The sequence below is a fragment of the Aedes albopictus genome, chromosome 2 (genome assembly GCF_035046485.1).
Source record: "Aedes albopictus strain Foshan chromosome 2, AalbF5, whole genome shotgun sequence".
Lineage (NCBI taxonomy): Eukaryota > Metazoa > Arthropoda > Insecta > Diptera > Culicidae > Aedes > Aedes albopictus.
In genome coordinates, this window is record NC_085137.1 from 104,722,591 (window position 1) to 104,736,197 (window position 13,607).

The 13,607-nt window shown below is 39.1% G+C and overlaps 2 protein-coding genes across 2 annotated transcripts in view; both read left to right on the forward strand.

The window, feature by feature from the left end:
* The window catches only part of LOC134287690 (uncharacterized), a 303,954-nt gene that overhangs the window by 72,005 nt on the left and 218,342 nt on the right, over window positions 1-13,607 (forward strand). The gene's annotated exons all lie outside the window — the stretch shown is intronic.
* Window positions 2,290-6,288, forward strand: LOC109417081 (UDP-glucosyltransferase 2-like). The gene is made up of 2 exons (XM_062855008.1): window positions 2,290-2,649; window positions 4,904-6,288. The coding sequence occupies exons 1-2, from the start codon at window positions 2,415-2,417 to the stop codon at window positions 6,220-6,222; spliced, it is 1,554 nt and encodes a 517-aa protein (XP_062710992.1). The 5' UTR covers window positions 2,290-2,414; the 3' UTR covers window positions 6,223-6,288.

Sequence of the window (13,607 nt, forward strand, 5' to 3'; positions counted from 1 at the left end):
TTTTCTGAATTGATACAACAGAGTTTTGTTTTAAAAAATACTTTACCCAAGCAACATACATGTTATATATTAGTTACGACAGCGCAATTTTTGGTTGTATAGAAGTTTATTTAACGTTATTCCAACACAATGTTAGAATTACGAAAAATTAACTTCTATACAACCAAAACTTGCGCTGTCGTAACTCTTATATAACATGTATGTTGCTTGGGTATTGAGTTTCAGGGGTTTTCAACATCAATCGATCTATTTTACCAATTTTTGGTGATTGGTTTAATTGGTTTAACCAGAATGTTCTAATCACAGATTTCTTTTGAAATTCAACCTAAATATTTCCCAGAAGATCTGTAAGAAAATTTTGGAAAAAAATAGACAAACCATGGCCATACCAGGAGGGATTCTGGAAGAAACTTTTTTATGAGTTTTGTTGGAATCTCTGGAAGAATACCTACTGCAATTACTGAATGAAATTGTGCAAGATTCTCTGAAAAAAATCTGCTGGAATATTCGTTCCATATAAGAATTCGGTTGAAATTCCAGCCAGAATTCCCAATGGATTGCATATAGCAATTATTCCAGGAATTCCTGGATTAGTTAGTGAAGAAATGCCTGCAAGAATTTGTGAAAACCACTGGATTTTTTAGGCCCCTGCTGAAGTTTCTTAGAAAATTTCTAATACATGAAAGGCTTTCAAAAGTATCTTGGAAGAAATTTTATATAAAATTATTGGCAGATTTGCCTACGGAATACCTAGGGAAATAGTTAATTAGTTAAATAAGTAATTAAATTTTTTTTTTGTATTTCTTATGAGTTTTTTTTCTAGCAACCATATAATTCTTATCCTCAGCACTTAAACATAAAAGACAGTAGCCTTAAGTTTGTAGAGATCAGTAAACAAAAAAAATAAAAATGAATAAATGAATATCTGAAGGAATTTCAAATTTATGGTTTTCTGGAGGATTTTATCAGGAAGTTTATGAAAAGTTTTCTAGCAGAAATTTATGGAGCAATTTCTAGGGAATATGGAACAATTAAGGAAGGAATCAATGGAAGGTTTTCTTAGCGATATTAGAGCTTTCTTTTTTCTAAAGGAATCTGTAGACGTTTTTCTGAAGCAAACGTTGGTCAAATTGCTAAACAAAACTATGGACGATCTTCTAAAAAAAAATCTGGAAAATCTCCAGAAGGAATTCGCAGAGGCATTTCTGAACGATTCTCTGCAGGATTTTATATCGAAATCCATACATAGAAATTAATGAGGAAATCTATTGAAGGGTTCCAAAGCAATCATTAAAAATATTTTTGCAGCAATCTCGATAAGAATTTCTGAAGGAAACTCTGGAAAATTTCTAAAGAAATTCTTCATAGATTTTTCAGGAGAAATCCAGGAAAAAATATGAAATGGTAGTATTGAGAAATAGCAGCATGAAGAATTTTTGAAGCAATCTGTGGTGGAGTTTCTGAAAGTATCCTTGATGAAACATTACAAATTTATCACTGAAAGATTTCAATAAATGTGAATAAAATCCTCAGAAGTAACCTCAAGATATTGCCCGGTGTGGATATTTAGGAATTTTAAGAATGAAACTTTTACTTAAATTTTGAAAGCATATTATTTTTGCTTTGCTCATTAAAAAAATCTAAAATTGTTTCTCAAAATAAAATAGCAGATAATATTCTAGGTTACATCATGGTAAATGCTCAACATAAACTAGAAATATCTGATTTTTTTGAAAATATGGAAAAACGTAAAAACATTTTATCATTCTCAAATACTGAAAAAGGTGAAATCTTGATGACTTTCTAGAAAACATTTTCATTATACTGTTTTCTTCTAGCCTTAGCCCTTTTCGGCGCCCCTCTGAGGCTTTGCATGTAACCCAGTTGTTAAAACATGCAAATATACGCCAAATGCTGTAAAACACCACCCTGTTCATTTTACTCTCCACCCCATGTTAATTTTACCCACGATTCCCTTTGATCAATTTATAATTATTGAGAAATTTTTTGTGAGTTAATAGAACGACCAACGAATTACACACAGTTGACAATGACTGTGGCGAATCTAGCTAGTCAATGTCGAGATATTAATTTTCAAAGCAGTTCTTCAAATCTTTAACATTTTGCAGCTTAGCAAAACGGTCCACAATTGGCATCGAACACCGTATCTACAAACATCGCAAAGTGTAATAAATAAACTACTGAGGCACCACGTCCCGTACTCTTTTACCGGCGATTACTTTGCGATAATGTACTCTAGAACATGGTCCGAGAGTGGCTTGTTTGATTAAGCTGTCCAAATTATAATAGAACTGATAACAGCTCACCGTCTTCCTAGTTTGGAGCGGACTTTCTTTGAATCTTTGTCAGCCAATCAGTCGGTCGTCGGAGACAGTGCAGTGTCGTTCGGTACAATGCGCTCAATCATCCTAGTGCTGGCTCTGCTGCTTTCAGCTGTCCACGGCTACAAAGTGTTATTTTTGGTGCCCTTTACCGGTCCCAGTCACTGGCTGATGCTGAAGCATTTCATCCGGGAGCTAACGGAACGGGGCAACGAGGTTACCTGTATTACGAGCTTCAAATTTGGCGATCCTATTCATAACTACACCGAAGTGTTGATTGATCCCGCTTATCCTATACGCGAAAAATGTGAGTCGATCAGCTGAAAGACAAAGTGAAATCTATTACACTGGAACCTCTTTTTATGCACATGGCTGGGACTGCATAAATTAAAAATGTGCATAAATTATAAAAGGCATAAAAAGAGGGAAATTTATGCATAAATTAAGTTTGGGCTTTAATTAGAAAATCTAGTTTGCGAGAACAGGTCTTGCTCCTGGGCAGATGAGGTGGGGCTAAGGAGGTTTCCAGAATGTCCCCAGAGAGCCCAAAAAGGGGGTTCCAAGGGGCTTCATGGGCGTTTTAAGGGGTTGTTTCGGGGGGTTTAAGGAGCCTTACAAGGGTGTTCTGTCAGAATTTGTTGGTGTTTTCATGAGATTACGGAGAATTCCGGGGTATTTCAATAGTATTAAGTGGGTTTCAGGGGCGTTCCAAGGGGCTTTAGGGGCAATGCTAGGGATCTCAGGAGACTTTTAAGGGCGTTGCATGAGGTTTGAGGGGCGATTTATGGTATTTCAGAGTCTGCTCTGAAACTTCCTGAAATGCCTCAAAAATCCTCCTTGAACCCCCCGGGGACCCCATGTAACGCACCTGAGAGGCTTAGAAACCCCTGAGAACTTCGTAACGCTACCGTAACGCCTCTGAATCCCCCAAAAATGCTCTGAAACGTCTTGAAATGCCTTCAAAATCCATTTTGAATCCCGTCGGACCCCATGTAACGCACCTGAGAGGCTCCGAACCCCACGAAAACTCCTCGTAACGCCTAAGTAACGCCTCTGCATCCCGCCGAAAATGCTCTGAAACGTTTTGAAATGTCTCCAAAATCCCCCTTAAACTCCCTTGGACCCCATGTAACGCACCTGAGAGGCTCCGAACACCCCGAAATCTCCTCCGTAACGCATAAGTAACGCTTCTGCATCCCGCCGAAAATGCTCTGGAACGTCTTGAAATGCCTCGAAAATCCCCCTTAAACTCGGACCCCTTGTAACGCACCTGAGAGGCTCCGAACACCCCGAAAACTCCTCCGTAACGCTTCCGTAACGCCTCTGAATCACGCCGAAAATGGTCTGAAACATTTTGAAATGCCTCCAAAATCCCCCTTAAACTCGGACCCCATGTAACGCACCTGGGAAGCTCCGAACACCCCGAAAACTCCTCCGTAACGCATTAGTAACGCCTCTGCATCCTGCCGCAAATGCTCTGAAACGTCTTGAAATGTCTCGAAAATCCCTCCTAAACCCCCTTGAACCCCATGTAACGCACCTGAGAAGCTCCGAACACTCCGAAAACTCCTCCGTAACGCATTAGTAACGCCTCTGCATCCCACCGAAAATGCTCTGAAACGTCTTGAAATGTCTCCAAAATCCCCCTTAAACCCCCTCGGACCCCATGTAACGCACCTGAGAGGCTCCGAACACCCCGAAAACTCCTCCGTAACGCATTAGTAACGCCTCTGCATCCCGCCGAAAATGGTCTGAAACATTTTGAAATGCCTCCAAAATCCCCCTTAAACTCCCTTGGACCCCATGTAACGCACCTGAGAGGCTCCGAACACCCCGAAAACTCCTCTGTAACGCTTCCGTAACGCCTCTGAATCACGCCGAAAATGGTCTGAAACATTTCGAAATGCCTCCAAAATCCCCCTTAAACCCCCTCGGACCCCATGTAACGCACCTGAGAAGCTCCGAACACCCTGAAAACTCCTCCGTAACGCATAGGTAACGCCTCTGCATCCCGCCGAAAATGCTCTAAAACGTCTTGAAATGCCTCCGAAATCCCCCTTAAACCCCCTCGGACCCCATGTTACGCACCTGAGAGACTCCGAACACCCCGAAAACTCCTCCGTAACGCTTTCGTAACGCCTCTGAATCACGCCGAAAATGATCTGAAGCATCTTGAAATGTCTAAAAAAAATCCTCCTAAACCAAAACCCCCAAAAACGCCTCCGTAACGGCTTTGAAACCAGCCTAAAATGCTCTGAGACTCCTGAAATGACTCCGAAATCCCCTTAAGACCCACTCGGAGCCCATGTAACGCACATGAGACCTTCGGAAACACCCAAAAACGAGCTTGTAACCTTCCTTTGCTCTCATCTGTAAACACCCCCCGGTCACCGTTGCAATAGTTCCTGTCATTATTAAATATTCTTATGCACAATATTGGTTCTGATTAGCTTTCCCTCTTTTTATGCAGGGCATAAAAAAAGGTGCATAAATAAGTGCATAAAAAAAACATGCATAAAAAGAGGTTTTAGTGTACTGAATTGAAGACCTTTTCTTTACAGTTCCTCTTTCGACGATTTTCGAAACAAAAAGCTACAGCAATGATTTCAACAATCTCTTTCTCTACTGGACAATGGGCCTTGAAACGAGTCGCTTCGGTTTGGAGAATACTAACGTGCAAACGTTTTTGAAACGGGATGACTTGCAGTTTGATTTGGTGATTTCGGAACAGTTTTTCCAGGAAAGTTGGCTCATGTTTGCCCACAAGTACAACGCCCCAATCGTCACAATAAGTACCTATGGATATTCTGACTTCATGGATCGTGCTATGGGAATCCTAACGCCGTGGTCGTATGTTCCACACATGTTGTTGGACTACGAAGATAATATGAACTTTTTCCAACGCGCATACAACGTGTTCCTGTCTACGCTAGACTACACCATCCGGGAATTCTACTACCTTCCGAAGCAAAACGATATCGCCAGAGAATTTTTCGTTGACATCGAACGCCAACGAGGCCCTTTGCCATCTGTGCAAAGCCTGGAGAAATCCATTTCGGTGATTCTCGTCAACAGTCATCCCACCTTGGCCAAGCCACGCCCCTCCATGGTAGGACTTGTAGACATCGCCGGTGCTCATATCCGACCACCCAAGCCACTCCCCGATGATCTTCAAAAGTTCATGGATGAAGCAAAGCATGGAGTGATTTACTTTTCACTAGGGGCGTATCTTCAGAGTTCACAAATACCAACCGAAAAGCGGAATGCTCTACTCAACGTGTTCTCGAGACTCAAACAACGCGTTGTGTGGAAGTTTGAAACGAACAACCTGGAAAATGTGCCAAGCAACGTTATGATTCGCAATTGGGCGCCACAAAATGATATTCTGGCTCACAAGAATGTGGTTCTCTTCATTTCCCATGGCGGCCAGTTCGGCACGTTTGAATCGATGTACCATGGCGTTCCGACACTTTTCATGCCCTTTTTCGGCGATCAGCACCGGAATGCACTCCGAGCCGTTCGAAGCGGGTACGCGAAGAAAACCATGTTCGTGGACATCACCGAGGAAACGTTCGCGAGGGAGATAAGTCAAATGGTTGACGATAAGCGGTATTATAATAGAGCTAAGGAAATTTCTACTTTATTCCGGGACACCCTTGTGAACCCAATGAATGAGTCGATGTTTTGGATGGACTACGTCGTACGTCACAGGGGAGCCGTGCATTTGAAGTCGAATGCAGTGAATCTCTCGCTTGTGCAATATCTACTTTTGGATTTATTAGCTGCAGTTGCAGTATCGATTGCGGTTTTGATCTGTGCTGTTAAAATGTGTTGCTGTCGAAAAGCTAAAACCTCGACTGGCAAGCAGAAAAAACATTAAATGCGTATTAGAGCTCACAAGCTATGATGTGGAAAAGTAAAAAGAAAATGTTTACCGAAGAGAAGATGGAAACTGATTAAAAGCAGAAAATAAACCCTGTTTTTTATTTTTTTTTTTTTTTATTCTTAATCACTTAATCTAATTTACAGCTCTATTGTCCACAGGGGCACTACGTGAGCAATTTCAATTGACAGCTGCACTTACATTTTTGTACAGCGCCTAGATTCTATTCTACTTTATCGAACTGGTTGCCTTTCCGCTGCTTTCACTTTTTCTACTTTATACCTAGTAGAATGATGAGCACAAGGATGATGATGGATAACCGTTGTTCCTTTCCAGTCCGATTGGGGGTCCATTATGAGTAGCAATTCGCCGATGTCCAGGTATCCGGGTCCGTTTGAGCCATGGGGCTCAGAAGAGGGTCAGTGTCAGTTGCTCTCGGGGGAAAAGCAACTGACGAAAAATTGCAAGTGCCGGGGCTGGGAATCAAACCCATGACCATCCGCATATGAAGCGAACGTGTGACCAACTACGCCACGGGCCCCGGCAACCTGTTTTTTTATGTTGAATATTTTTTTTTCAATTTGTTTTTAGTTATATCATTCTAAGGCCTTCCGTGTAGTTGTATCCAAGCCTTCCCGGAACATCCTTTTCCATCCTTCAGTTAATGCAAGGACATAGTCAGGACAGCTCTCGATCATTGGGGGATTGCGTCAATCTTGTATAAGAGTCAGAGATTAGATCCGAATCTATGTGGTTTGGTAACGGACGGAAGGAGACAACCCTGTAAACAGCGGTTTTTGTCTGAACCTCTACACCTTCTAGGGTGGTCACGGTTTTAGTCGTCTAAGCAATTCGGTTTGGCCGATGAAATTGCAAATGAATCCGCGAGTGAAACTGAAGGAAATTAGTAATGTGTTCTTTTATTCAGAAGACGGTTTCGATACAGCAGATTTCCAAAATCGGTTGATTGATTGATTTGTCTTTATTAAAGAGACTTTGGGGCTGTCCATAAACCACGTGGTCATGAGGGGGGGGGGGGGGGGGTTCGGCCAATGACCATTTTGTATGAACAAATAAAAATTTTTGTATGGACTAATGACCACGCGGAGGGGGGGGGGGGGGGGGGTTGAAAAGTCCCAAAAAAATGACCACGTGGTTTATGGACAGCCCCTTTCAGCCTTCCAAAACCGGGTATAATCCGCTTCGTGGTGGCTGTGTAGTTGTGCTATTGAAATGTTTTTCGTGTTTTCCTTTCTTATATACTCCGTGATAAATGCAAAGGATGGCTGCATTGTGGCACGCAAATATAACTTGTTCAAAGAAGACTCAATAGTTTTGCGGAATATTGAGCGAGTCCATTGAAGTGTAGTGTCAGGAATATGGTAGTGGTGCTTTGCTTATGCAGCGGAAATAGTGAAAGTTTACGTAGGCCATTTTGATGGTAGCTGGACGAATGGATGCCACCGCACCAGAAGCGCTTGACAGTTGTTCCCAAAAGTTTCCAGCTTGCTGTGATATAATTCTTCATAGTGAAAAGGGTTAATTAGTGACGGTGCTGAATCATGAAGCAGTAGAAGCTTAACAAATGATACTGCACATCACTACAGCTGACATCAACTCACTATCAAATGGACATAAGGATGAATTTGGTGAGATCGTATCGTGCTATATATTTTGAAAGATACTTTATGCAAATGTTTCACTGAATATCGTTTCTTTGCATCATTTAATGGGGATCAAATTTAGTTTTGTTTCGTTTCAGAGGGCGAGTAATGGCGCTTTAACCTAGGCTTACATTAGCCAGGACACGAGGGGGAAATACTTGTGTCCCTTCCCAGGAGAACTCATGGAGTGTACATTAACCCTCTTAGCCAAGTCACTCCCAACGAATATCAAATATATCCCAAACTATGTATGCCGAACGTTTGGTACGAGATGTCCCCGGTCTATGGCTTTAAAAAAACAACAACGCTGCACAGTAGGCCTGGCCGCTTTAATGCTTGAAATACATCTTTGATGTGCTCCAAGCATTAATAATGACAAGAAAAATGATAGAATTAGTCGATTCTATCATTTTCCAGGATTCTTTCAATGAATGGCTGTGTATGTGTAGACTACCCAAGCAACACACTTGGACATTAATAAGTTCCTGCAATTTGTATGCAACTATATTGAAAGTTATGCCATTTGAACCAATCGTCTTATTAACGACTAAATTGCAACCAAAAAAGCGCAAGAGGTGGAGCCAATATAAAACATCCATTCGTGATATAAACGGTTTGAATACGCAATCGAATTATAACCAAGATACAACTTATAGTCGACTTAAAAAATGGTGACCGATTCGACAACTAGTCAGCTAGTCACCACATTCGTCACTGTCAGTTATTATGCATCAACCAAGGCATCAACATTTTCGTTCATGTGATTAATAAATTGTCTGCATAAATATACCGCAAATAAGGCTGACCGAGAACGTCAATTTGTGTGCCGTTCCAGATTTATCGGTAAGTCACGCATTTTGGCTCCGTATTTCTAACGCGCCTTAGTGTACCTATCATTTTGCGACAGAAAATTTAGGCATTTATGGTAAAAACTAATTCGCCATATTGCTTTGGCGGAGTGCATTTTAGCAGCTTATTTAATGCACCCATAAAATGCTGAAAATTAATTTAAGAATTTTCAAGATACTATTTGCAGGATCATGTCTATGCGAATCCGTATTGACAAAGTACAACAATGCTGCACGTGGTACACGGAACCGCCAAACTACCGAAAATTTGATACTTTTGACGCAATCCCATAGTTCAACTCAATAAGTCAACATTTAAATGAATCGATTAAACTCACGCAAGGTAAATTGCCTTTACCTCCAGCTTAAAATATACTTAATTTGATGTACTCATTTTAGGGTAATATCGACATAAATAAGGTAGTTTGAATTTTCCGTGTAGCACATAAATAACCAAATATGGTTTGTTTTTCAAAAAGCAGACACTTGGACGTGTATTTCCCATTTACGTCATCAAGAGGCTGTAAATTTATTACGTACCGAAAATTTCACGTTTTTTTGTAAAACATGTATCCATTGTTATATTTTTTTCGTGGGAAACTCCTAATATTTTTGTACGTTACGTTAGATTTCTCAAAACCCCATATATTCAAATCTTCTCAGTGGTAGGTACCAGTCGTTCAGTACTGCGAAAATGAGGCAGAATTTTTTTTATTGGGTCAATATTATACTTCCAATCAGATTTTTTTTTTCTATTTTACCACTTTAATTTTATAAAATTTGGAATATGCTAATAAATTTATGAAGAAAAGGTTATATTTTATTTGTACATGAATCCGTTACTTTTGAAACATTTTGGTTTTTCATAGTGCATTTTATATTTTTCGTGATCACAAAAACATTTTGCCGCACATTTTGGAACTTCTATCTCTCCTGTCAAAATTGTTCGTTATGTTCTAAATAAGTTCCAGGTGCAACATGTTTATAACAATCAGAATCAATGTTTTGGCTGATTTGGTTTGTAAACGGTTGTAACTAAGATTCGTTGAAACAAGCAGATTATACTTCAGTTACAAATTGGTTTCGCAAGTTTCGACTAATGATGACGTTTGTTTTCATTTTGCTAGTTGTTATAAAACTGTTACACCTCAGTTTGGCATTAACAACAGGATTTTGATAGGTTTTAATTTTGTTTGTTTCATGAAAACTCAGTTGTAACATGTTTGCAACGATGATCATTTCCATTTTAGTTGTAGGTGCTACTTGGGTAGACTAGACTAGACTAGAACCTCTACACCTTCTAGGGTAATTCGCCAATTGTTGAACGGTTAGTACCGGCATTTTGGTTTTCATTTGTTTTTCCGAGCATAATTCCACATTAGTTGAAAAATATTCAGTGAACGTCTAGATCTACTTATCCCTTATACTGCCCATTGAATTTGTATTCCCTTAAACTCAACAATGCATCTGATTCCCGTCCAGAGAATACTGAAGGTATGTTTTTTTTTTTAATTTATATTATCTACATAAAACTCCTATTCATTTACAGATGCAAACAGCGCTTTGGACGAAGATCAAACCATGTGTCTCGTTGATTTTGAAGATGAACAACATCGTAAAAGTAACGTGAATGCCTTTGAAAAAGATCAAGATTTGTCTCCACTCCCAGAAACTGTTTTGAAGGATTCCAGCAACAAAACAAAACCTGGGTGTAAGCGCAGACTGTCCGAAGTTTTTAAGCTACCACCAACTCCACTTCGTACGAAGCATTGCAAGTATTCAATGAAGTTCTATCCGGTTTTAACAGCCAAGGAACGACTTGACGAAATACAGAAAAGGGAAGATGATAAACAGGCCATCGCAAACCTCAAGCTAAAAAGAGCTAAGGATTTTGAGATGATCAAACAGCAAGGCGAAGATCTTAAAAAGGCTAAGGCAGATGAACGCGAACGCAAGAAGATAGAAAGAGAACAGAAAAAAGAACAGAAAAAGGAACTAACTAAGTCTAAGACTAAAGGAAAACGGGCAAAACAACCGAAACTTTTGATTTAATGATAATTTTGCTAAGATTGAACCACAGACAAACAGACGTAACACTCTGATATTTTGCATCGTACACCGATTTAACGGTCTATTTGAAAATTTGATAGTTGGCCAACTGACCACTCGTGGCACTCGCATCGTTTTTGCTCGAGTTTGCCCACTACCGCCACCTAGTTGATTGTCGGCCAAACTCAGTCCTTTTAGCATTGGGCGAACATGTTTCCGTGATTATGATTTGATTCGAAAAATGTTCGAAGTGTTACGTCTGTGATTGAGCGATTGTTTTCATGAATGAATTTTAAATAAAAAAGCTCTACACCTCTTCAGTATTTTTTTTCTTGCATAATAAAAAAGGGCAATGGTAGAACTGTCAGACTAACAGTGTGAGTGTGCGATGTTCTACGCTTTGTGAAAATGATGGATTACCTGGGCGGGATAAAATATAATCCACTGTTTTGTAAGAATGCTTTCAGATGTAGTTGCGCCCTTTTCCAATATTGGTGTGGAAACGAACTAAATATATTACTAGAACGTAAATATTTTTCATATAACTCAAACTTGATCTAAGTGTTATAATGGCGTATATTAAATATGCTCTCAATCATAGCTTACTGCTTATTTAATCACCAATCAACCAGTCCCCATTTATCCATAAGGCTTTGGATCGCCAATCCGTAGACAATGGGTTAAAATTCCATCGGGTCTGAAATATTCTCGCCTTCTTGTTGGGCGTTGTTTATCACTGTGTTTGCCATATAATATACAAAATCGTTCAATGACAGGCAAAGTATGCTTAATTAATAACTATGGAACTGTTCAGAGAACACTTGGAGAAATACAGGCCCAGTTCCAATTGTAACGTAGATCCAGAAATAAGCAGAACTGTAACACAAGAATTTCGTGAAGATATATGAATGGTGACTATGAAATACATCAGATGCCTATCAGTAATACACTTACACAACTTTTTCTTTTAGTTTACCTTCAAATTTTAATAACATAATACAATTTTATTTACATCAAGATTATCAACGGTATATGTCATATTTTAAAACTGATTGCCTAAATTATTTTCTACTAAAAATTTGGATTAATTTGGGAAAAATATCTTTATATCCTTAACTGGTACACATGTATGGCGAAATAAGGAACACTATAGCCATGGAGGACGATCTGCGGACCCTATGCAGAGTGCGGAACTGGAGACAACAGCCATGGACCGAGTGGAATGGAGGCGGCTACTATGTACAACAGACCCGAGCAAAGACGGACAACAAAATGATAACAAGTTCTGTTACCTGGTTATCATTCGTTTGATAATTGAGTTTGTTATCATTTTGGTTGAATTAAGAGCCAACATAACAAAAATGATAACTCAGATTTACTTCTCGAATACCAAAATGATAAGAAGTTAAGTTATCATTGAGTTCAAGTTGAATACTTATTGTGTTATACAATATTTTGTTCAACATAACATTTAGTTATCAACATGAAAAAATACAGCTGATTGATAACTGGTTTTATTATCAATTAGTTATCATTCAGTGCTGTTTTACCGACCAAAATAGTAAAAATCTACTTTACCGACATCGTCACCTATCGAAAAAAGTTTCTTATAATTTACAACCAATGTTTTAAACTATTGCGCCCAGTCGGGTCTTGAACCCTGATCGAGTGATTGTCGGTCACAGCCGACATACCACAGGACTCATTGAGAGTGAGAGTAATAAAAGGGTACGCTTTCGTACTACAGTCGCATTGAAGGTGGAAAGCAGAATCTATTTTTAGAATCGAGCTTCATCAGACTCTCAGTTTCGGGAAATCTTTGAAAATAATATCCTTTTGGGAACCGATGACATATTTTGTTATCATTTAGTATTTTTAAGTTATCGCGATAGACCAAAATTATCGATAACTAAATTTGTTATCATCTGGTTATCATCAATTGAAAAAGATGATAACAAAAATAACAAAATGATAACCCCGATAACAGAGTTTATTATCAAAGTGATATCACTTTTTTATCCGCCTTTGCTCGGGGAGGCCACCCCGGCCTTAGCCTGATCGGTAAGGTAAGTATAGCCATAACTGGTACAAGGCAATGACATTTTGAAATTGAATTTAAGCATTCAAATACTTGAAAACTGTACAGTTTTAGTATTAAATCTTCAAAAAAAAACTATTTGTTGAACCAGAAAAACACGTCGGTAAGGTTGTGTCAAATTTGATACATAAATAATCATTCAACGGCGATGCAGCTCTAACTTGTGCGATAACTGGTACCATGACCCCAATCTCACGCTCCCAAATTCATCCCAATAAAAAACAAGCGATTACGAAACCAATTGTTTCCGTTCATCTTGTTTTATGCGTGCTCATTTTAAAAAAAAAATGAAAAATTTGAAACAAACCAAAAAGCGCTTCAATCCCGTGTTCTTCGTAGGATGAAAATAGGAGCCACATGCTCAAAAAGGGCACCAATATTCTATCTTAGTGAAATAAAATAATCTACCTTTAGCCATTCTGCTATTTTGGAATCGCACAAAAACCGTAAATGAATAATTCGGAAACTTTTATCTGACAATTTTTTCTGATTTTCTGTTGCAGTTGATATTGTTCTGATTTGACGTGAAAATGAATAAAACAAAAGTACAGTTTGGACTCATATAAGACACTGCCATGCACTTTACGCCAACCGCAATATCTCAGCTACCTTATATTCGATTCAGTTTATTTTTTGGATTCGATTAGGCTTAAATTAGGCTCCTCTTTAGACTTGTCAAATACTGAGAATAAACTTATTTGGTTGCACGACAACCTGTAATTT